Source organism: Littorina saxatilis, linkage group LG5 (genome assembly GCF_037325665.1).
Source record: "Littorina saxatilis isolate snail1 linkage group LG5, US_GU_Lsax_2.0, whole genome shotgun sequence".
Lineage (NCBI taxonomy): Eukaryota > Metazoa > Mollusca > Gastropoda > Littorinimorpha > Littorinidae > Littorina > Littorina saxatilis.
Window position 1 is genome coordinate 4,210,561 of NC_090249.1, and position 22,579 is coordinate 4,233,139.

The following is a 22,579-nucleotide window of genomic DNA, read 5'->3' on the forward strand; positions in this document are numbered from 1 at the left end:
CCCATTTAAAGACCTGATTCTTTCAGATTTTTAGAGGTCTTAAAATGGGGGTTCCACTGTATTTTCACAACGGTGGTCATGTTTGCAGGGTCATAGACTGAAGAACTCTGAGAACCAGACGTACCAAGCGCTGGTGAACCTGAACGCTGATCGGCGGATCTTGCTGTCCGGGACGCCCATACAGAACGACCTTCTGGAGTACTTCAGTCTGCTGCACTTCGTCAACAGAGGCATTCTGGGTCAGTACACGATTTACTTTGTGTGACAGGGAGACTACTGCGTCACCCTTCACAGCCGACTCTGCAAAGTTGTTTGACGGCTTGAGCATGGGCTATTTATAGTAGCTTGACGTTTCATGTACGTCAGTCGCTGGTTAGACACCTGTCAATTGTAGAGTTCTGTTTGTAATGGGGTCTGGCGGCTGCTGTCTCCTTGTATGTTCTTAGGAACCTTTGCTTACCCATAGCAGTTTTTGTAGTGCTATTAAGTTAGCTCTAAAATTCTCAATCCTGTTTGAGTGGCTTTGCCTCCAAAAGTAATTCTTGTGTTTCAGGCACTTGGTACCATTTGGAGGGAACACACTAAGGTTTTGTTTTGGGCTTATGCGATAGCTTGTGCAAGATATGGCATCAAACTCTATAGTTATATGAGGACGGCAGCTTGCTTCTAGGAACAAATCTGGGGTTTTTTGACTCACATGCGAAGCAAAAGTGAGTCTATGTACTCACCCGAGTCGTCCGTCCGTCCGTCCGTCCGTCCGGACGTCCGGAAAACTTTAACGTTGGATATTTCTTGGACACTATTCAGTCTATCAGTACCAAATTTGGCAAGATGGTGTATGATGACAAGGCCCCCAAAAACATACATAGCATCTTGACCTTGCTTCAAGGTCAAGGTCGCAGGGGCCATAAATGTTGCCTAAAAAACAGCTATTTTTCACATTTTTCCCATTTTCTCTGAAGTTTTTGAGATTCAATACCTCACCTATATATGATATATAGGGCAAAGTAAGCCCCATCTTTTGATACCAGTTTGGTTTACCTTGCTTCAAGGTCAAGGTCACAGGAGCTCTTCAAAGTTGGATTGTATACATATTTTGAAGTGACCTTGACCCTGAACTATGGAAGATAACTGTTTCAAACTTAAAAATTATGTGGGGCACATGTTATGCTTTCATCATGAGACACATTTGGTCACATATGATCATGGTCAAGGTCACTTTGACCCTTATGAAATGTGACCAAAATAAGGTAGTGAACCACTAAAAGTGACCATATCTCATGGTAGAAAGAGCCAATAAGCACCATTGTACTTCCTATGTCTTGAATTAACAGCTTTGTGTTGCATGACCTTGGATGACCTTGACCTTGGGTCAAGGTCACATGTATTTTGGTAGGAAAAATGTGTAAAGCAGTTCTTAGTGTATGATGTCATTGCTGTCAAGGTCAAGCATGTGAGTCGTATGGGCTTTGCCCTTCTTGTTTCTGGATCAGGCTGACATACCCACAAACAGGTTCACTGACATGTGCACATTGTGTCCAATGGTACAGTATCAGGAATATTTTCTGTTTGGCTTTCATCCTGGAGGGATGATTACAGTTTTATGCCTTGACATATTTTAATGACAAGATGTTTTGTCAAAAACTGGGTTTACAATTGTTATTGCATGAAGTACATGTACCGGTACTTGAAAAATATAGAACAATATTACCCCCCGCGGGTTAGGGGGAAGAATTTACCCGATGCTCCCCAGCATCAATTCAATTCTCTCTCTCTCTCTCTGGTTCAGTGCTATGTACTCTCTGTCATCCACATGAATCTTACTTTGTCACAGGCACAGCCCAGGAGTTCAAGAAACGGTTTGAGACACCCATTCTTCGTGGGCGGGACGCTGCCGCTACAGACGGGGAACACACGAAAGGGGAAGAGAAACTGCAAGAGGTAACCAGCGGTGTAAAAATCATGAGTCTATCTCTGTCACAGTAGAACCCCCCCTTTTGAGACAAAACAAAATCTTGGAAAATCAGATTTTAGAATGGAGGGGATTTAAAATTGGGGCAAATTTACAGAAGTTATTAACAGGAAATCTAAGAAATTGGTCTGAAAAGGCAGAGAGTCTTCAAGAGGGGGGGAAGGGGGGGGATTTGCACTGTAGTTGCTCCTGTTGTCTGACACTGCTAATAAGGCTGTGAATGAATCTGTGAAGGCTGTAAGAAGGGTTTGTATTTTTCTTACTTATTCATATTCTGGTCACATGTGTAACGGTCTCATGGTGTGAACCTCTGTTTCGTCATAAAGTTCCGGGGCGCTTGTGTTTATTGCTACCTCCAGTCTACAGCCGCGTCTTGCGCGAAACCAGTGTGGATCTAGGGAAAGACATGTCCCGTATCTCAACCTATTTTGACATAGTTCTTGTTCTTGCTCTCTTTTATTTTTTTAAAATTTTTATTCAAAGCGTTAAAGGAAATATATATTTTTGCCCTCTTAAGAACAATACTTCCCACTTGAAAAGAAATAAGATACCAAAAAGAAGAAGAAACTAAGTTCTGAGAAACTAGAGTAAAGTAATGTTAACCACTGTTCTCAAGAGTTTATGTTTATTTTCAGTTGCTTGGCATTGTCAACCGTTGCATCATCAGACGCACGCAGGCACTTCTCATCAAGTACCTGCCGGTCAAAGGTAAGACAAATTGTTAGTCGACGAACTCCACAAATAAGTCTACTTTTCAGAAGAATAGAACAACCAATTGACAATGTTTGGAAATTACTCTGTCTGGTTTGTATGACAAGTGGCTCTATCCCATCTCCCCCCTTTCCCCGTCGCGATATAACCTTGAATGGTTGAGAACGACGTTAAACACCAAATAAAGAAAAGAAAAGTGAGGAGGTGATTGTTACAAGAAGGTGTGAATGCACTGTGTGAGTGCCAATGGTGAAGGGGTCAAAGGTGTGTTTTCGTGTATTTGTAAGTCTTTTCGTATCTATTTGCTGTCTTTTCGTGTCTTTTCGCGTCTTTTCGCGTCTTTTCGCGTCTTTTCGACTTTTAGTGACACCGGTTTGTATGGGTTATTGAGGCAAACTTTTTACACGTGTTCCTTGTCAACGTGCTTCAGACAGACCGCTTACTAGTGACTAGCCCATAATGACATGTGGGAAAGTTTGCCTCAATAAAAGCAAAACTATTCAGTCTTTCACAACCCAACAGACTTATTTCCTAACATTGTCCATTGGTTGTATCCTTCTAAAATCAGATAGACTAACCAAGAAATCCTGCTTTGTTGCTCTTACTAAGTAAAAGGCATGAAACTTGAACAACTGAGATGTTTGATGGTAAAACGCTAAAAGATTTTATCTTGAACACACAAGAAAGTAATAGAGGATGCTCTGAAATAACTGTCAGGTTTTCATGGGTTGGGAAAGAGTGAATACTCTTGCTTTTAGTGAGGCAAGCTTTCTCATGTGACATTATAGGCCAGGCGCTAGTGAGCGGTGTGTCTGAAACACGTCGACAAGGAGCATGTGGGGAAAGTTTGCCTCACTAAAAGTAAGGGTATTCACTCTCTCACAAGCCATACAAACCCGACAGAGTTATTTCCACAGTCCGTCGATCGCATGCGACAGTGTGATATGTAAAGTAGGTGATCAATGTCTCTGTGTGATGTTCCAGTGGAACAAGTGGTGTGCTGTCGCCTGACGCCTCTACAACTGGCGCTGTACAAGACTTTTGTGGGGTCCCAGATAGCGCAGTGCGATATGGGCAAGGACGGCAAGGCCACCAGCGGCGCCCTCTCTGCCATCACGCAGCTCAAGAAACTGTGCAATCGTAAGACTTTGTTGTTTCTCTCTTTGTCTCTGTGCCATCACGCAGCTCAAGAAACTGTGCAATCGTCAGACTGTTGTTTCTCTGTGTGTTTGTGTCTCTCTGCTATCACCCAGCTCAAGAAACTGTGCAATCGTAAGACTTTGTTGTTTCTCTCTTTGTCTCTGTGCCATCACGCAGCTCAAGAAACTGTGCAATCATAAAACTTTGTTGTTTCTCTCTTTGTCTCTGTGCCATCACGCAGCTCAAGAAACTGCAATCGTAAGACTTTGTTGTTTCTCTCTTTGTGTCTGTGTCTCTGTGCCATCACCCAGCTAAAAAAGCCTTTGTTGTTTCTCTGTGTTTGTGTCTCTCTGCTATCACCCAGCTCAAGAAACTGCAATCGTAAGACTTTGTTGTTTTTCTGTTGGTCTTTGTGCGTCTGACCCGTTCTTTGAAGGGTAAGATGTAATTCAACTGATGGTAGAAAATGTTTTTGTCAGAAGTTTTCCATTATGAATAAATATATAAAAATACCATAAAATACCCTTTTAGGTATAAATACCTTTATTATTATTCTCATGAGAGTATTATTTTGCTGTATTTACACGAACCAGCTCGGGTAGTGTTACCATCATTTCCAAAAGCTTAATCTTGGCAGTTTGAAGTACACTCGTGGAAATATGGACAGTTTGACCAACAGTTGGGTGCAAACGTTCGTATGTGTGTCCTTTTATGTCTTTATAATGTCAAAAACATGATTAAAAAAACATGTGATCCTTGATAAACCTTATTTGTTTAACAGACCCTGACCTGATCTATCAGAAATGTCTGGAGAGAAGCGAAGGGTTTGAGAATGGCCTTGACCTCTTCCCCAGTGACTACAACCCCAAGGTCGTGCGGCCAGAGCTGTCAGGTAATGAACCATTTATTTTTGTTTTTTGTTGTTGTTGCTTGTCCCGACTCTTGTTCCTTGTCGTAGTATGCCCTCACACTGCCCCGTCCCAACATTTGCTGCTCCATCCATATCTGAATTATGTTCTGCTGCCAGACTTGTCGGTAATGAACAATTGAACAATCTAGTTTGTGTTGCTCTGACAGCGATGTAAGCTTGTTGATTGGAGACCACTGTTACAGGTGGACATATCAGTTACCTCCCTTGGGCTGTCACACTGTGTTTGTCAAACTAGTCAAAGTTTTAATTGATACCACATTGCACGTGTGTTAGTTTCTGAAGCACACACACAAAAAAAAGAAAATTGTAGCAGCAGAAGCAGTGTCAACCATTGCCCATTCTGAGGCCTGGCAGATTGTACAATTTTTAGTGTCACAATACATTACAATATGCTGATTGTTTTCTTTGTGTGATTGTGTGCACCAGGTAAAGTGGTGGTGCTGGACACACTGCTGGCGGTGATCAAAGCAACCACCGATGATAAAGTGGTGCTGGTCTCCAACTACACACAGACGCTCGACCTCTTTGAGAAACTCTGCAGGCAGCGAAGGTATGTACACCTACACTGTCAAGAGGGGAAAGCAGGAATGGAGGGTGTGTCCATGTGTAGATATGAGATTTGTATGTAGGGTAAATGCACAGTTTTCTGTCAATTTCACAGCCCTGGCTGAAGTTTTTGTGTTAATGTAAATCAGCACAATTCAGTAAAATTGGAGCTTTCAGAATCTCATTTAATTTGGTCTTTCACAGCGTATTGCCAGTTCCTGTAAACATGAGTCTATTTTCTTTGCATTTGGTACAGAGACTGACTATACGTATATGCTTCATGTTTACCTGACATGAGTGAGTTAGGTGCTTGTTTCGACGTGAGATGGCACAAGAGATGATGTCTGTGTATGTTGCTGTGTACGTCCTGTCTTTGGTTATTCTTGCAAAGTTAACTAAACATGCTGTTTGATTTGTTTGCAGTTACCAGTTTATGCGGCTCGACGGATCCATGTCTATCAAGAAGAGAGCAAAAATTGTGCAACGCTTCAACGATCCAACTGTGAGCTTGTTGCTTATGCTTTTGACTACCCTGCTGTGACATCTACACACACACACACACATACACACACACACACACACACACACACTCACACTCACACTCACACACCCACACACACCCACCCACACACACACAAACACACACACACACACACCCACACACACACACACACACCAAACTCACACCAAACTCACACCAAACTACATTAATATGTAAGCGCCTGGGGCTATATCTAGATTAGGCGCATAAAAATGATCACAATAACAATAACAATAACAAACTCACGCCAAAACATGCAAACACGAACTATGACTTTATTGACAGAGAAGGGGGGACACACCGGGGGTCTTCTGCAGCCCCGGACCCCCACACGAATTTCATAGTCGTAAGGTTGGCAGCCATGCTATTGGCCCTTGCTACACACCAACACAAGGCAGGCATAGTCCATGAAAGGCAACATGTAGTTGGGTGACTTGACAGTGATGAAAAATTGAAAGCTCTGAAATATGGTTTCAGCATTGTTAACACTGCATGCTATTCTCTGGCCTGTATTCACCCTGGCCGAGCATTGTTTCCTAACCTTGCTTTTTACATTTAGTCAAGTTTTGACTAAATGTTTTAACGTAGAGGGTGGTATCGAGACGAGGGTTGTGGTGTATGTGTGTGTGTGTGTCTGTCTGTCTGTCTGTGTGTGTGTGTAGAGCGATTCAGACCAAACTACTGGACCGATCTTTATGAAATTTTACATGAGAGTTCCTGGGAATGATATCTCCGGACGTTTTTTTCTTTTTTTCGATAAATACCTTTGATGACGTCATATCCGGCTTTTTGTAAAAGTTGAGGCGGCACTGTCACACCCTCATTTTTCAATCAAATTGATTGAAATTTTGGCCAAGCAATCTTCGACGAAGGCCGGACTTCGGTATTGCATTTCAGCTTGGTGGCTTAAAAATTAATTAATCACTTTGGTCATTAAAAATCTAAAAATTGTAAAAAAAATATAAAAAAATTTAAAACGATCCAAATTTATGTTTATCTTATTCTTCATCATTTTCTGATTCCAAAAAATATAATTATGTTATATTCGGATTAAAAACAAGCTCTGAAAATTAAAAATATAAAAATTAAAAAATTTCCGAAATCGATTTAAAAGCAATTTCATCTTATGCCTTGTCGGTTCCTGATTCCAAAAACATATAGATATGATATGTTTGGATTAAAAACACATTCAGAGAGTTAAAAAGAATAGAGATATAGAAAAGCGGGCTATCCTCCTCAGCGCAACCGCTACCGCGCTTTTCTGTATTGTTAATTTCACTGCCTTTGCCACGAGCGGTGGACAGACGATGCTACGAGTGTACGATCTTGCGGAAAAAATGCAATGCGTTCAGTTTAATTCTGTGAGTTCGACTGAGCTTGACTAAATGTTGTATTTTAGCCTTACGCGACTTGTTTTTCTTTTTCTTCCTTCCAGACTCCAGAGTTCATTTTCATGCTGAGCAGCAAGGCGGGAGGGTGTGGCCTCAACCTGATTGGCGCCAATCGCCTGGTGATGTTTGACCCTGACTGGAACCCCGCCAACGATGACCAGGCCATGGCGCGGTGCTGGCGGGACGGACAGAGGAAACAGTGCTTCATCTACAGGCTCATCGCGGTCAGTGTCTGCTTCTCTTTCTTCTCCTTCACTCAGTTGTAGTTCACTTGCTTTCAACTAAAACTCTGATGCTGTGGTATATTTGCACCAAATCTGAATTTCTCTTTTTGAGATAATAAAGTTTTCTGTGTCTGTGTCTATGACAAGTAAAGGTTTCAAGACGGTGACTTTGACATGGCAGAGGCGACAAGACAGTGACTTTGACATGGCAGAGGCAATCTGAGGAATGTGTTAGTTTTTTTCTTCTCAGTTTTGTTATTCTTTCTCGCACAAATGTTTTTTCTTTTTGATAAGAATAGACTGTCTATTCTGGGGAAAGGACCTTGAACTGTGTTGATTGTCATGTTTAGAAAGTGTGTGTGTTCGGATTTGAACAATTGTTCTTCCAGATTGTGATTTTAGAATCTATCTTGCTGCATGTGCCTAACTAGTCATCCCTGTTATTAGTCATGGTATTCATAATCAAAAAGCCCACGCAGTAAAAGAAGGAGCCGTGTGTACAGATTATCCCCCTTTACCCTATTTTGTTTTTAAATGACAACAGTGACGTGTGTGTGTGTGTTTCAGACTGGAACGATAGAGGAGAAGATCTTCCAGCGACAGGCTCACAAGAAAGCGCTGAGCAGTTGTGTGGTGGATAAAGAAGAGGATGTGGAACGACACTTCTCTCTCGGCGACCTGCGTGACCTCTTCACACTCAATGAGGGCACGCTTAGTGACACACATGACAAGTACGTCACTTTTATTGCCGTTTTCTTTTTCTGCCACAAAAATTGGAAGAAAACTTCCTCAGAAAACTTGGAATGCAAATTTGTTCAGTTGGAAAGAATTGTATCATTTTATTTTGTTTTATATTTTCTTTTGTTTTTTTTTGCATTTAATTTGTGTGTGTTATTATGGAAGGGAGTGTTCATTGCACATCACAGTTTGAGAGAAAAATCTCTCTTGATTTTGATTTTGAACCCAGAAGAATACCCAGCATTTTGTCAATGATTTTCAGCAAATTATTAAAGTGATGGACTTATAAGAGGTTATAAATTGTTTCAATTCACTGTTCAGAGTTTAAACACCTGGTAAAGAACCTCTGTCATTTTGTCTTCAGCAAAGTTAAGTTCATTCAGATTGGGGCTAAAATGTCTACACAGTTACTACTATTCTGAGTGACCTGCTGCAGGACAGCTGGTCTCGGCTAAAAAAAAGCTTGGTCAACATAGGTGGGATAGAAAGTGTTAACTTTGTCTTCTGACATTTTAAATGTTTGACGTGTCATGAGATTGATGTTATTGTGTGTGCAGATTCAAGTGTCGGCGGTGTGTGAACAACATCCAGGTGAAGGGTCCACCAGACGGCAGTGACTGCAACACGGATCTCTCCCAGTGGAACCACTGTGTTGACAAGAAAGGTGTCACGGATGTCATGCTGAAAGGCGTGTGGAACTCCGCCATTTCTTTCGTCTTTCACCATTATTCACACGAAGAACAGCGCAGAACTGTGTGAGGGATTTCTGCTGTTCAACCATTGGCTGAACAATTATGTGCAAAGTTTCTTCAGAATAGCACCCATGGTAAAATAGAGAACGGCACAGGACTGTGTGGGCACTCTGCGATTTTTAACCGTTGGCAAAAGAGCGAATACAAGATTTATTTGCAATTCCACCGGTGTTCACATGAAGAATAGGACAAAGCTGTCTTACGCGCTGCAGCCTTCCACAAAGGGTCAAACAATGTGCAACTGGCATGAAGAACAGCTCAAACTGTATGAAGGATCTTTGTTCTGCAACCACTGGTCGAGAATGTGTCAAAGCGTAATCAGGAATTCTACTGATAATCATATATGGGAGAACATCACAAAACTGCGTTCTTGTGCAGTTTGTGGAAAGATTGGGAATGTATGACAGTTTTTCTAGAATTCTGCTGGTTTTCACATGGAGAACACGGCCAAACTGTGTGAGAGTTCATCAATCTGCTGGTGTTGAAGCTCTGCTCAGATGTTGCTGTTTCTCTGCCATTTGTTGTTGCAGGGTAAGATGTTGATTGAGTGTGAGTGTATTTGCGTGGCTTAGGTTTAGGCTGGTTGTCAGTAATTGGACATTGACAAATTAATGTTAAACATTCTGATTGTTTTGGGTGAGCCACATTGAAATTTTGACATGTGAGTCAAGATTAAAATAAAATTGATAATGAAAGTCGCTCGTTGAATTTAAATTGGATTGTGCAAATGACTAAATTTGTGCTGATTCTGGCATAATCATGTGTGTGTGTGTGTTTGTGTATGTGTGTGTGTTCAGTTTGTCTTTCATGTGCTTTAATACTGGTATTCTAACACAGAGAACCATCATGAATTAACTTCAGATATGCAGAACACTTCTCATCTTGCTTTTTAAAGGCATAATGAATCACTGCAGGAGGAAAAACCAGGCTAATCAAAATCAGTTAATGTTCAGGCAAGTTCCCCATTGGGAAGGAGCATCAGCACATAAAAAACAAGCAGACTTCTTTCAGCTTCCTGCTAAACTAGCAAAGCCTGTCAAGCTGGATGTGTGACACAGACAGTGACATGAACTTAGGCCAAAAAAAAATAGGTCTGTTTACGGTAACATAGGCCAAAAAAATAGGGTCGATAGGTCGGGATTTTTTTTTTTTTTCTCTCCCAAAAACCATATTTTTACGTTATTTTGCCAAAAAAACAAGATTTTTTTTTCCCCAAATGCCAAAAAAAAGTTTAGGGTCGCGCGAAAAAACTAGGTTCGGTCGGGTTACCGTAAACAGACCTATTTTTGGGGGGGCCTTACTGCCTTTAAACCTGTCACCTGATTTATAGTCTGTGCTATTTTAGAGACTTTTATGTACTACATGTAGTGCGTCACAGAATAGTTCGACCATGGCCTACCCCCCGCGGGTTAGGGGGAGTCCCATATTGGTTGGGACGAGAAAGAATTTACCCGATGCTACCCAGCATGTCGTAAGAGGCGACTAACGGGTTCTGTTTCTCCTTTTACCCTTGTTAAGTGTTTCTTGTATAGAATATAGTCAATGTTTGTAAAGATTTTAGTCAAGCAGTATGTAAGAAATGTTTAGTCCTTTGTACTGGAAACTTGCATTCTCCCAGTAAGGTCATATATTGTACTACGTTGCAAGCCCCTGGAGCAATTTTTTGATTAGTGCTTTTGTGAACAAGAAACAATTAACAAGTGGCTCTATCCCATCTCCCCCCTTTCCCCGTCGCGATATAACCTTGAATGGTTGAAAACGACAAACACCAAATAAAGAAAGAAAGACCATGGCCTAGTTTTCCTGACAGAATTTGCCTGTTCTCTGGTGATTAATTGATATTCGTCTTAGCACAGAGGCCTGTACTTTTCTTACCAGATGAATTGCTTTACATGTGTTGTACAAGAGAGTCTTCTTTCTTTGTCTTTCTATGCCCACCGACCCACCCCTACCCTACATTGTCATGTCTTTCTCAATTCAGCTTTTCACAAAAATGCCACAAGTACACCCCCCCAAAAAAAATTATGTTGGTCAGGTGAGCTCTTTAAAAACAAAGGAGGGAGCAAAAAGTGTGAATATCTTTGTTTAAAACCAAGAATCGGGAGTGTTTGCGGCTGTGTGCAGTGTTGGTCCTTGACACATACTTTTTTGATCTGATGCATCGGTCTGACCCCTGGCTGGTCCACCGTCCCCTAGTTTTGACATACACGTCTTCTGACCATCAATTTCCTAAAAAGCGGACTGGACATTCGGACCTTTACATATTTTCAATACAGGTCCAACTGGTCTTTCGTCCTCAGCTGTGTGTGCGTGTGTGTGTGCATGATTTTTATCAGCTATACATGTTTTTGTACTGAAATGTTGAGCATGTTTACTGAAGCAAGGATCATGATATCTGTTTGCTTGTGTACATGTAGTTAGGTCATTCTCAAAAACATGTGTGGTATGATAGTGACCCAATTGCTCGAGCTATTATTTGGCTGTATTGAATTAAAAACTGAGATGAATGATTGTTATTGACTGCATTTGTATTAAAGAAACAAATTTTATATGATTCTGTGAGTTGTTGTGGTTTTCTTGTTAAAAATATCGATCCTAGTCACAAAATATGGTCAAACCAACATGGCGGATTTGTGACATGATTGTGCCTGCTTTAAACAAATAGTTATTGTGACCACAAACATTAATATTTTGACAAATAAAGTACATCAAATTGATACACAGTCATCCTTTTACAATCACATCAAGAAAAAAGTACGTTTTTTATTTACTACAAGTAAAAAAAGGGGCACATTAAATACCCATCGCGGTCGCGACGCTTGGTTTCTGAGTTTTGCCCAAATTTAAAAACTTCATGCACAAACAACTAAACATTGTAATGCGTGCACTTAAATACACACAGATGAAGAAAACCGATTGCAACATTAAGATACATCGATTGATGACGTCCGCTGTTCTAATCCTCGTACGTAATTAATTTTGCCTGAAGAGGAGCATCGTTTCCGTTTTTCACCGTCGCGACCGATCAACAAAAAGCGGCTGAGAAATCTATGACCTACATTCACTTACCGAGATTTTCCCCCCAGCGCTGACTCATTAATGAAAACATCCCTGGCATCTAATTTTTCCCGCCGAAAGAACACAGTGATGATAAATCCTGAGCTGCTGTTCTTTTGTCTTCTGCTTGTTGCGTGAGTGTCGCGACCGAGTGCTTAGTGCCGACTGCATCTATTCAAGGTGAGTTTACTGGCTTCTATCTTCATTCTTAATCGTTTGAAAAGTAACATTCTCTTCCCAATGTATTGTTGTTTCGTCAGTTGTTCTTTAAATTAACTTAAAACCTCATTGTGTACTTAGAAATGCATGTGTTTTCACGTACTCGCCAACTCTGTCAAATGTCGTCTGCTACTCTTGATTGTTATCGGCGGACACGTTTTGTCAGTTTTAAGAAAAGACCCTTTCAAATCACCCAAAAAAAGAACAGGAAAATAATTTACTTTAAATACTGAAAGTGGTTGTTCATATGCAGTTCGGGAATATTAAACGAAATCTAAGTAGATTTATTTTAAGTTGTACAACGTCGCGGTCAAGACCGGAAACGTACGCACTATGGTATCTTGTGCCGACCGACGCACTCATAGAAAGTTTATTTCTCTTTCTTTGTTTAAAAAAATGTTCAGTGCATTTCATTTGGAACAATTACAAACATATTTGCAACATAGTTGTAGAATTTTGTTTTTTTATCTGTAGTTTGGGGTTTTGTTCTCGTAGATAGCAAAAATTCCGACAGAGCGTGTTAGTAGTGACGGGAATTCACGGCTCTATGGTATCTTGTCTCGACCGATAGATCCAGTAACTTGGACAGACCTATGTCGCGTGTTTTGTCTGTTATTCATGATGTTAATTAGTATGTATCACTTGGCAGTCCCATTAAAAATGCAAACCAATATATTACTATTCTGTTAGTTATCTCACATAATAACTGTTGGCCGTAAAACACTCAAACCATATTGGTCGAGACAGGAAATGTAATCAATTTGGTTTCTTGTCATGACCGATCATTTGTCATGATAAATTATCCCTTTCTCTATTTTCATTTGTTCTTGTGTTGATGTCTGAGAAGCGATTGTCTACACAATCGTTGTCTGACTTCAGTGATTCACATTACATACTGTTGCAAGCTAATCCTCATTTTCGCTGTGACGTTTAGTTTAGAACTGCGCTCGGTCGTGAGCGGAACTCACTGTTCGGCGTTTCTCGTCACAACTAAGTACGTCTGACATCTAATCATGTTTCGCTGTATTTTCTTTTAATCTAAAGGGAAACAAAGCTGCTTTATTGTTTTAAAATAAAGTTTGTTACAAAATCCGTTTGTATGCTCCTAGTTATGCTTACTAATTTTGTTTTAAAACTAATGAATCTTTTAGTCTATGATCGGTTGTGACAGAAACCAAATCATGGGATTGGATATTTTGCTTTTGGTTGCTGTTGTTATTGTTGACCTCTATATTTACACTCATTGCACCATTCCATATAGGAATTCATGAGACGCCAAGATCACTAGATCCCAATATGGAACCACGCAGATGTGGACGACTTGCAAAAAAAAGGGCAAAGCCTACAGCAACTGAATCTTCAACCCCTACCCCTACCCACATCCCCATCCCTCCTAAAAAAACAGCTTTGTCTCATGCTGAGAGGTGTAAAGCTTACAGGCAGAAAATTAAGGAAGACTCAGACAAGTATCACAAGCACTTGATTGAGAACAAAGAAAAATGCAAAGCCTACAGACAAAATCTATCTGAAGAGATAAAGGCAGATCAAAGGCTCAAAAATACACTTAGAAAGCAAAAGGAGAGGCAGAGAAAGAAAGCTAGCCAGCAACAAAAAATGCTCACTAGGACAGATGTTTTAGCAGAGGAAACTCAGAGAGCAAAATGGAGGGAGGAGAAGAGAAAGCAGGCAGAAAAAATGCACTGGAAAACTAGGGAAAAGAAGAATGAAAGGAGAAGAGAACTTTATCAGAAGAAAAAGGAGGCGGATAGGCAGAAGAACAGTAAGGCAGTTCAGTGTGAGGCTAGCACAAGCAGTAGGTCACTAGGTCAACTTACAGTTCAAAGAGATTTTGAAGAACGGTCCCCCGAGGCCCAACGGAAGGCACTACAGAGGGCCAGATCTGCTCTTCCAAGGAGTCCTCGGAAGTTTGTTTCTACTGTTGCTTCCCTAATCCACAAGGCAAGCCCCAAGAAGAAAAAACTCTTTGCCAGTACCATGAACACGCTTCTTCCTGATCAGCGAATGGGCCATCTCTTCGTGAACGCTTGTCTGCGTCTTAGAAATCGGCAACTTTCAGCTGACAGGCAGGCGAGGCGTGTTCTTCTCAGTGTCTGCAAAGGCATTGGGACATTCAAAGAGAGAAGTGCCATGATGGGTGTCCACTGGACCACCATCAAAAGGCATGAGAAGGGGCAGAAAGCAACAGCCCCCCCCCAAAATCCAGCCAATGCGCTTGCAGCGCAGTTTTTTGAGGAGTCGGCCACTACCATTCCTGACAAAAAGTTGGTCAGCAAAAAAAGTGGCAAAGCAGCAGCAGTGCTGAGTCGACCACTCAAAGAGCTTCACCAAGAGTTCATTTCCAGTGGTCAGAAAATGAGCTTTTCTAAGTTTGCCAAGTGTCGTCCAGCCAACATTCGTCTCATGGCACAGGCAAAATTGAGGCAGTGTCTCTGTGTGTACTGCACAAACACAAAGCTGAAGCTGGAAACACTCAATTCTGTTGCGGCTGCGCAGAACAGACATTGCTGGATCCGCCATGAGCGGCATGCTGTTGCACTCATTACGTGCGATCCAAAGAAAAAAGCTTGCTGCTATGGTGAATGTGCTGACTGTGGCTTGCACTTGTTTGATGCTCACGTCAGCCCACTTCTTGGTCATGCTGGAAAACTCACCTGGCATTGCTGGGAATCCAAAAATGTACTCTCCAAAGGTAAGCGCATTTCGCGCCAAATTCTTGCTACCAAGACAGGAACCATTCAGCAACTTATCGGTGAACTTCGCAAAGAGTTGAAGTTCTTGGCTCAACATCTTTTCAGAGCAGATTGGCAGCTTAAGAAATTTGCTGAAATGAAGAAGACCAAACCTTTTCCATCTGGGTGTGTGTATATGGTCATGGATTTCGCTGAGAACTTTTCTTGTACGTACCAGGAAGAGATTCAGGCTGCACACTGGCACTATGACCAGGTGACTATTCATCCAACAGTCACCTATTACAAATGCCCTGTGTGCAGTGACACCACCACTGAGTCCCTGGTGTTCATTTCACCCGACAAGAAACATGACCATTACGCAGTGCAAGCCTTCACCAGCAAGGCACTGACCCATCTGCGGGAGACTCGAAGGCTGGACATCTCCCACATTGTCCAATGGACTGATGGCTGTGCTTCTCAGTACAAGTCGAAAGGTCCTTTTGCGGACATCTCTTTGTCACTTACCAACTTCAATGCCTCTTTAGAAAGAAATTTCTTTGGTTCAAGGCACGGTAAGAGTCCATCTGATGGGGAAAGTGCAGTTGTCAAGCACCATGCTACTTCTGCTGTAGTGTCCAAAAGGGCAATCATTGCCAATGCCTTGGACATGTACGAATATCTTCAGACTTCCTCTCTGAACAAGCAGCCCCCAGCAGAAGGATGTTCACATTTTCTGCGATCTTTTTTCTGGGTCGCAGAAGAAGATATCCCCAGACATTGTCCAGAAAAGCAAGCCAAGACAGTGCCAGGCACGCGGTCATTCCATTCTGTAAGGTCTACAGAGCTGAATACCATCCAAAGCCGCCACCTTACATGTGTTTGTATGTCTTGCCAGAATGGAGTGGGCAATTGTTCAGAAGAGCAGGTGGTGGGCTCTTGGACATTTCATAATCTCCAGCAGCAGTCACGTCCTCAAAAGAACACCAAACACTCTCTGCCTCTCCTTCAACAATTTCCAAATCCATCCATTTCATCCAGTTCAGTTCAGCTTGCACCTCAAAGCATGGAGGATGAGGCCCCCCTTCCACCACCCTCCCCCTCTGACCCTCCTTCACCCCAGCCCACCCCCTCGGTCATCACCCTGCCTGCCATCCACTCTGTGGGAGATGTCATCAATGTGCAAGTCATCCACCACAACGACGACGCCTTGCCGCCTCTGGAAGTGGATCTGGTCCCTTCATCATCTGTGGAGACCAGCCCTGCTATTAGCCCTGTGGTAAGTTTTTCTTCGGTTTCATTTTGTTTTATTATATGATTTTTCACGTGTACTTAAGTAACATGAAAATAGGCTTAAGAAACATAAATCTACATACTGTTGTTTATTTTGAAATTTCAACGACATGCACTGAAAGAAAAAAGACCCAACCCCCCACCCCCACCGTCCCCAAGCAACATTATGCATGCATGGATCTTTCTTTATTTGGTGTTTAACGTCGTTTTCAACCGCGAAGGTCATATCGCGACGGAGGGAAGGGGGGAGATGGGATAGAGCACTAGTCAATTGTTTCTTGTTCACAAAAGCACTAGTTAAAAAATTGCTCCAGGGGCTTGCAACGTAGTCAAGCATGGATATGTGTTTAACACGCAAGCAACACATGAATGTATGCGTACACACACACACGCACACACACACGCACACAACCACAAATAAACACACATGTAGAGAAACTTTTATTGGAAGTTTGTTTCTGCTCCATCCAGGTATCGCCCATCTCTTCAGCAGACCCAGGCACTTCAGGCCTCCAGCCAACAGTTGCCCCTTCATGCTGGTCCCCTCACGAGTTGCCTCCTTGCTCAGCCCAACCCCCCAGTGTATTCAAAGGCCTCTTGCAATCGCTTCAGGCAGTGGAGGACTGGAGTACACTGGAGATTGCAGCTGCTGAACAAGAAAAGCAGCTGACTCCTGTGGCAGTGGGACACCTGCAGGTGCGGGGGTTGACTGTGGATAATCCATCATTGGACCTGTATCCATCTGATGGGCCTGCACACCTGACTCCTATGGCCATCTATGGAGATGGTAATTGTCTGCCCCGATGTGGATCTGTCCTGGCCTGGGGAACAGAGGACCGCCACCTAGAAATGAGGGCCAGAATAGCCTTAGAGCTGATCGTCCACAAGTCCCATTATCTGGGTGAAACGGGTCATCCTGCCATTGGTGATTTGCCCACCTTCTGTGCTCAGTACTCCGACCACTTCACAGGGGAAAGTCTGACCACAGACGCCATTGGCAGGATCTTTGAGACGGAGGTGAGGGATGTCCTCAGGCCAAGCACCTACATGGGAATGTGGCAGATTCTGGCCCTGTCCTCAGTTCTGCGGCGCCCCATTTACTCTATCTACCCTGAGCATGGGGGCTACAATGTCAGGCAGCAGCTTCATCAAGTCTGCACCCCAAGATTGCCCCCTGAAGACCACACCAGGCCTCCCTATCTCCCAGGCATCATGTGGACGCACACACAGGGGAAAAACTGTCCTGCCCTGACATGGCGACCAAACCATTTCGTCGTCTGCTTGCCATTTTGTCGTATCCTTTTCATTTGAAATGATTTGACTGGAAATTGGATAACATTCACCTTAGTGATGGGATAAAAAAAAAAAGTAGTAAATACTTGCAAGCATCCCCCTATAAAATTGGAAGTGCTTGCAGGAGTTCATAAACCTATGCTTAAGATTAAGATATTAAATCACGATTTTGTAAAATATTATAAAAATAGAGGTTATGACAATAAATTAATAGTAATCACAATTGTTGAATAACAGTTATATGAAAATATGATATGAGAATGAAAATAACTGCTTTTAAGTATTAAATTGATAAATAGCATTTTATAAGATATTTAGCCAACATGCTTTAAATATCTCTCTCTCTCTCTCTCTCTCTCTCTCTCTCTCTCTCTCTCTCTCTCAGTCCACCTCTCTCTGTCTCCCTCTCTCTCTGTCTCTGTCTCTCTCTCTCTCTCTCTCTCTCACACATAAAAGTGACATAAATAAGCCAGCTATTATTACGAGTTTTAATGCAGAACTATAGTATAATTTGACTTTACAACCACAGTCGGTATTGTTTTAATGAGCCTTTTATCCTTAACACTATTTATATACTTCAACTTGTTCCAACTATGCCAGCACAAAGCCAGGAGACTTCCTGTTGGTTGCCGTGCCAAAGGACAAGACAGCAGTCCAGTGTGTTGCCCAGGTAAATAAGAGACTGATAGGACAAACAGCATTTTTGATTCTGATAGGAAAAACAGTGTTTTTGTTTTAATGTGACTGACTTACACTTTAATTAAAAAAAATGAAGGTTTTTAATTATGTTTCCGTTTTTACTTTCAGTGCAAGAACGTCACATTATGATTTAATATTAATCTTAACCTGTTTCAGATCACGAAGAAGACTCCAGAGGGAGACTGGGGGGTGTACCTGAAGGATGTTGGGGAAGGGAAGTGGAAATGGCCACACAAGGCCACAGAATTTTTCATTCCCCAGACCGACATCCAGCGTGTCTTCAGGGAGGAGGACTACACCATGAAGATGGAGCACAGGGCCGTTATCTACACATTTACATAGAATTAGTGTATTGTGTTGATGATGGATGTCTCCCTTCATCAGGAATGACACAGCAGGTCATACCTGTATGTGTGATAGCGAACTATGTGTTACCACATAACCCTAAATATCATTACCTATTTGAAATACATTCAGTGAGCTCCTTCTTACCTTATGTTCCCTAGAGTCATATTAAGTGCCTTTCTGTGAGATTTTGTTTTGTTTTGGGTGTTTTTTTGAGTATGGGTTCCATGTCACAACCGACACGGTTTCTGTGTCCCAACCGACACATTTCACTTATATTAAGTGTTAAAATATAGATTACTACAATTATTGTACAAAAATATGTGCTATGTGTCATGAATATGATTGAATGGTTAACATTTATTCAAATTTGGCGTCTTTGTGGTGGTGAACTGAATGAAAAATAAACTTCAAATGAGCGGATACAAAACTGTCTTATATTGTTATTGGAAAATGAGCTAGTAGTGTTTTTTATCAATGATCCCTATACTTTTTATTGTTGGGTGTGTTTTATTTATGATTTAAAAGACATTTTGCAGTGGTTTTTTTAGGTATTTTATCATGAAGCACTTTTTTATGCTACTTTTGGTTTCCGTGTCACAACCGACACGGGGATAAAAATAGAATTTTTATTCTTCAAATGCAAGGAAATGGGTTGGTCAATTATATTTTTTTTTACAGCATATAATGTGTGCTAAAGTGCTCTATTACATGACTAAAGTGCATTAAGTTCCATTGACATTTATTTTTGAATGTCTATGTCACAAAAACAGCACAGGTTTCTGAGAATGACCTAGTTACGTCTGTCCTTGGCTAGCGCTGTATACTAAATAATGTTATTTGGGGTGGCAAGACGGATGAGGCGTTGCTGGCTGTAATAGTATCTTCCGTTTACAGGCGTTTAGTCGGATGCAAAGAGAATAAATGAAGAAAGGACTTCTGCACCCAGTCTTTGAATATTGAATGTAACTGCTTCGCAGTTTATTTGCTGAAAGTGTATCAGTTGGCAGCTGTGTATAAGCACAACCTATTTTCATTGCATGGCATTAGAACTGAAGGTCACATTCTCCATCACACACATTCACAATTTTCATTCTTTCCTCCTCACGGGCATTTATCATCAGTTTTCACAGCTGTTCACTAACACACATTTTCCTCACTCACACAGGCAATTCTTCACAGAAAACCAAATCAGTCTTGAGTTTATTACTTTATTGCTTGAAGGCAATATCTTTGCTCCTGTGTTCACATCATGATCTCACTCTTTCACACTCAATCAACTTGTAGCAGTACTGCTCTGTACAACATTCCACTCACACTATCACACACATCCAATTATTTAATCATTTCTTCACCCTATCACACACATCCAATTATTTACACATTTCTTCACACTATCACACACATCCAATTATTTACACATTTCTTCACACTATCACACACATCCAATTATTTACACATTTCTTCACACTGTCGCACACATCTCTTTTCACAGCTCAGTATGACAAACATTGCTTCAACCTTGCAACCACACCTTTCTTTCTGTTCATCATCACACTCAGCAGTGGAGGAATACAAGACAATCAGGCCTATTTGTCTACCTGAGATCGCAAAATCTTACCACCAAGGCATTTTCTCTCTGATTCATCTGAACATTCTCTTTCTTTCATCAACACTTCACATTATCACTGAATGATGAACTAAATACTAATTAATCACATCACAGAATGAAATATTACCATAGTATCATACAGTTTTCACACACACAAACATCCAGTGATCCACTCAATCCATTTACAGTTTACTCTCTCAATCTCATATCGGTGGTTGAAGTTGTCAGGTTTTTCACACACCTTTTAAATTTCATACATATTTATACTTCATAAACATCTGAATTCTTTTACAAACAAATCTTTAAAATGACTTATGAAGAACTGAACACATAGTAAAGCACTGAATGCCAGAAATTATTACTTGCACACTCCAGCTTAAGCAGTGGTACGACCCACCTAGCCCTTGATTTTCACTGGAGTGGAACCAGGCTACAATCCAGCCGACTATGCATACAAATGTCCAACCACCAGCTCTACAAGCTAGGCGCAAGAAGAGCTGTACACCAAACCAAGCATCCACTAATGTGCGTCCAAAAATAGGAACAGTGTTCCACATCAGTCTGTTAGTGTTACCTCGCAAAACACAGGTGTTAACAGCAACACACAGAGCATCTGCTGGGTTGCGAAACAGAAATAGCGCTGAAGATGCAAGCAAGACTAATACTGGCACCCAGCCCTGGTGCTTCAGCTCTGCTACTACCTCAACGTTTATGCCGTCTTGGCACAGTACCAGCTGGTGACTCACACCTCAAGGAAGAGAGAATTTACTTGGTCTTTCCTTTCTTCTTTTTAAATCTTACACAGAGAAATTGTTAGGTCATTTTTTTTCTGAGAGTTTCTCTTCAATTAACACGGAGAGAATCATATCCCATCATCATCATGTTGTGACTATTTTCAAAATTAATATATTAACAGATAGAAATCATTGCACAGAATTTGTATGCAAAATATTCTAAACCAAAGCTATCTTGAGCAGCACCAGTGTCACCACACAAAATAAAATAAAAAATAAAAAAAGCACTGACCAAGAAAGAAAAGAACAAAATCACATTCGCAAATGACTGAAATAAAGAAGCCATACTATATTTCGATCATCTATCACAAACATGAGGTTACTGTACCATCTACCTTCATTGTAATGTTCATGATGTAGGTATACAATCCTTGAGAATGTCTTTGGCACCAGCTGGGATCTTGTCTGGGAACTTAATGTCAAATTCGATGATGAGATCGCCCCTCTTACTGGGCTGCTTGGCGTACGGCAGTCCTTCACCCTGTATGCGTCGTGTGGAGCCCGGCTTGACCACCTCCGTCAAGTTCAGAGGGATCTTACGGCCAGACAGCGTCGGTACCTGGATTGTTGATCCACACAGAGCGTCACGCAGCGAGATTTTGGCCTTGTATCGAACGTCCTGGCCATCACGGGTGAAGATGGGGTGGGGTTTGTCTTTGATGACAAACACAATGTCTGCAGGCACGTTGTTAGGCATCTGGTCGCCTTCTTTGGGGAAGGTGATTTTGGTGCCCGCCTTCCAGCCCGGCTTGACGTCGATCTGCAAGATCTTGTCCTCCATGCGCGTGGAGCGGCCGTCCGGGTTCAGCACTTTGCGGGTGATCTTCAGCTTCTTGGTCGTGCCGTTCAGCACATCTTCCAGAGACACCTGCAATTCCTTGACCACAGCGGGGTCCTGGTGCTTTCGTCGTGCGGGACGGTTGCCACCGAAGCTACTGGTAGAAGGCCCGCGACCACCAAAACCACCCATGCCTCCCATGCCACCGAAGGGGTCGTCATCAACATCCATACGGTCGTCTCCACCCTGGTTTCCTCCAAAGTACATGCGTTGTCCGCCGCCGCCACCACCTCCCATGCCGAAGAAGTTGCCAAAGGGATTTTCATCACCGAAGAACATGCGGAATGTTTCGTGGGGGTCACCCTGGAATGTGTATTGGTACGAACCCCCACCTGGCTGGCCACCGCTGAAGCCGCTTGGACCACCGCCGCCACCACCACCGCTAGGCGCTCCGCCCTTCAGCCCTTCTTCACCAAACTTGTCAAAGATCTCCTTTTTCTTGGGATCACTCAACACATCGTAGGCTTCTGCTATCTCCTTGAACTTGTCTTCGGCGCCTGGCGATTTGTTTTTATCAGGGTGATATTTCAGTGCCATTTTGCGGTAGGCTTTCTTGATCTCATCGTCACTCGCACCCTTGGCCGTACCAAGGATTTTGTAATAGTCTTTACCCATGCTGAATATTGTCTTTGTAGACGCAAAATCACGAAAGTGTCACTCACTCGTTGATTCGTTTTCGCACGATTCGTTGATAAAATGTACAACTGAACGCTTTGCTCTCCAAGAATTCGTTTCTCAAACTGCGCGAAAGTTGTCTCCGTGACGAATTATAACCTACCGGATGTGACACTCGATC

General features: G+C 42.1%; 3 protein-coding genes and 1 long non-coding RNA gene across 6 annotated transcripts in view; 3 read left to right on the forward strand and 1 right to left on the reverse strand.

The window, feature by feature from the left end:
- LOC138966122 (DNA repair and recombination protein RAD54-like) overlaps positions 1-9,644 on the forward strand; it is a 27,917-nt gene extending 18,273 nt beyond the window's left edge. For all 3 annotated transcript variants that reach the window (XM_070338235.1, XM_070338234.1, XM_070338236.1), the window contains exons 12-21: positions 89-239; positions 1,835-1,941; positions 2,608-2,680; positions 3,668-3,823; positions 4,605-4,715; positions 5,181-5,304; positions 5,724-5,802; positions 7,277-7,456; positions 8,024-8,187; positions 8,752-9,644. In XM_070338235.1, the coding sequence (XP_070194336.1) occupies positions 89-239; positions 1,835-1,941; positions 2,608-2,680; positions 3,668-3,823; positions 4,605-4,715; positions 5,181-5,304; positions 5,724-5,802; positions 7,277-7,456; positions 8,024-8,187; positions 8,752-8,953 (1,347 nt within the window). In that variant the 3' untranslated portion in view covers positions 8,954-9,644. The remainder of the gene's footprint in view (positions 1-88; positions 240-1,834; positions 1,942-2,607; positions 2,681-3,667; positions 3,824-4,604; positions 4,716-5,180; positions 5,305-5,723; positions 5,803-7,276; positions 7,457-8,023; positions 8,188-8,751) is intronic.
- A 1,717-nt stretch (positions 9,645-11,361) lies between these two features.
- On the forward strand, positions 11,362-19,341 carry LOC138966145 (uncharacterized). The gene is made up of 3 exons (XR_011455625.1): positions 11,362-12,183; positions 18,096-18,165; positions 18,351-19,341. It is a non-coding gene; the product is annotated as an uncharacterized lncRNA (long non-coding RNA).
- LOC138965918 (uncharacterized) lies at positions 14,374-17,513 on the forward strand. The gene is made up of 3 exons (XM_070337997.1): positions 14,374-14,652; positions 15,151-16,188; positions 16,674-17,513. Exons 1-3 carry the CDS (start codon positions 14,374-14,376, stop codon positions 17,511-17,513), a joined length of 2,157 nt encoding a protein of 718 aa, XP_070194098.1.
- A 395-nt stretch (positions 19,342-19,736) lies between the features above and the next one.
- LOC138966129 (dnaJ homolog subfamily B member 1-like) lies at positions 19,737-22,537 on the reverse strand. The gene has a single exon (XM_070338246.1). It carries the CDS (start codon positions 22,396-22,398, stop codon positions 21,295-21,297), a length of 1,104 nt encoding a protein of 367 aa, XP_070194347.1. The 5' UTR covers positions 22,399-22,537; the 3' UTR covers positions 19,737-21,294.
- Positions 22,538-22,579: the final 42 nt, after the last annotated feature.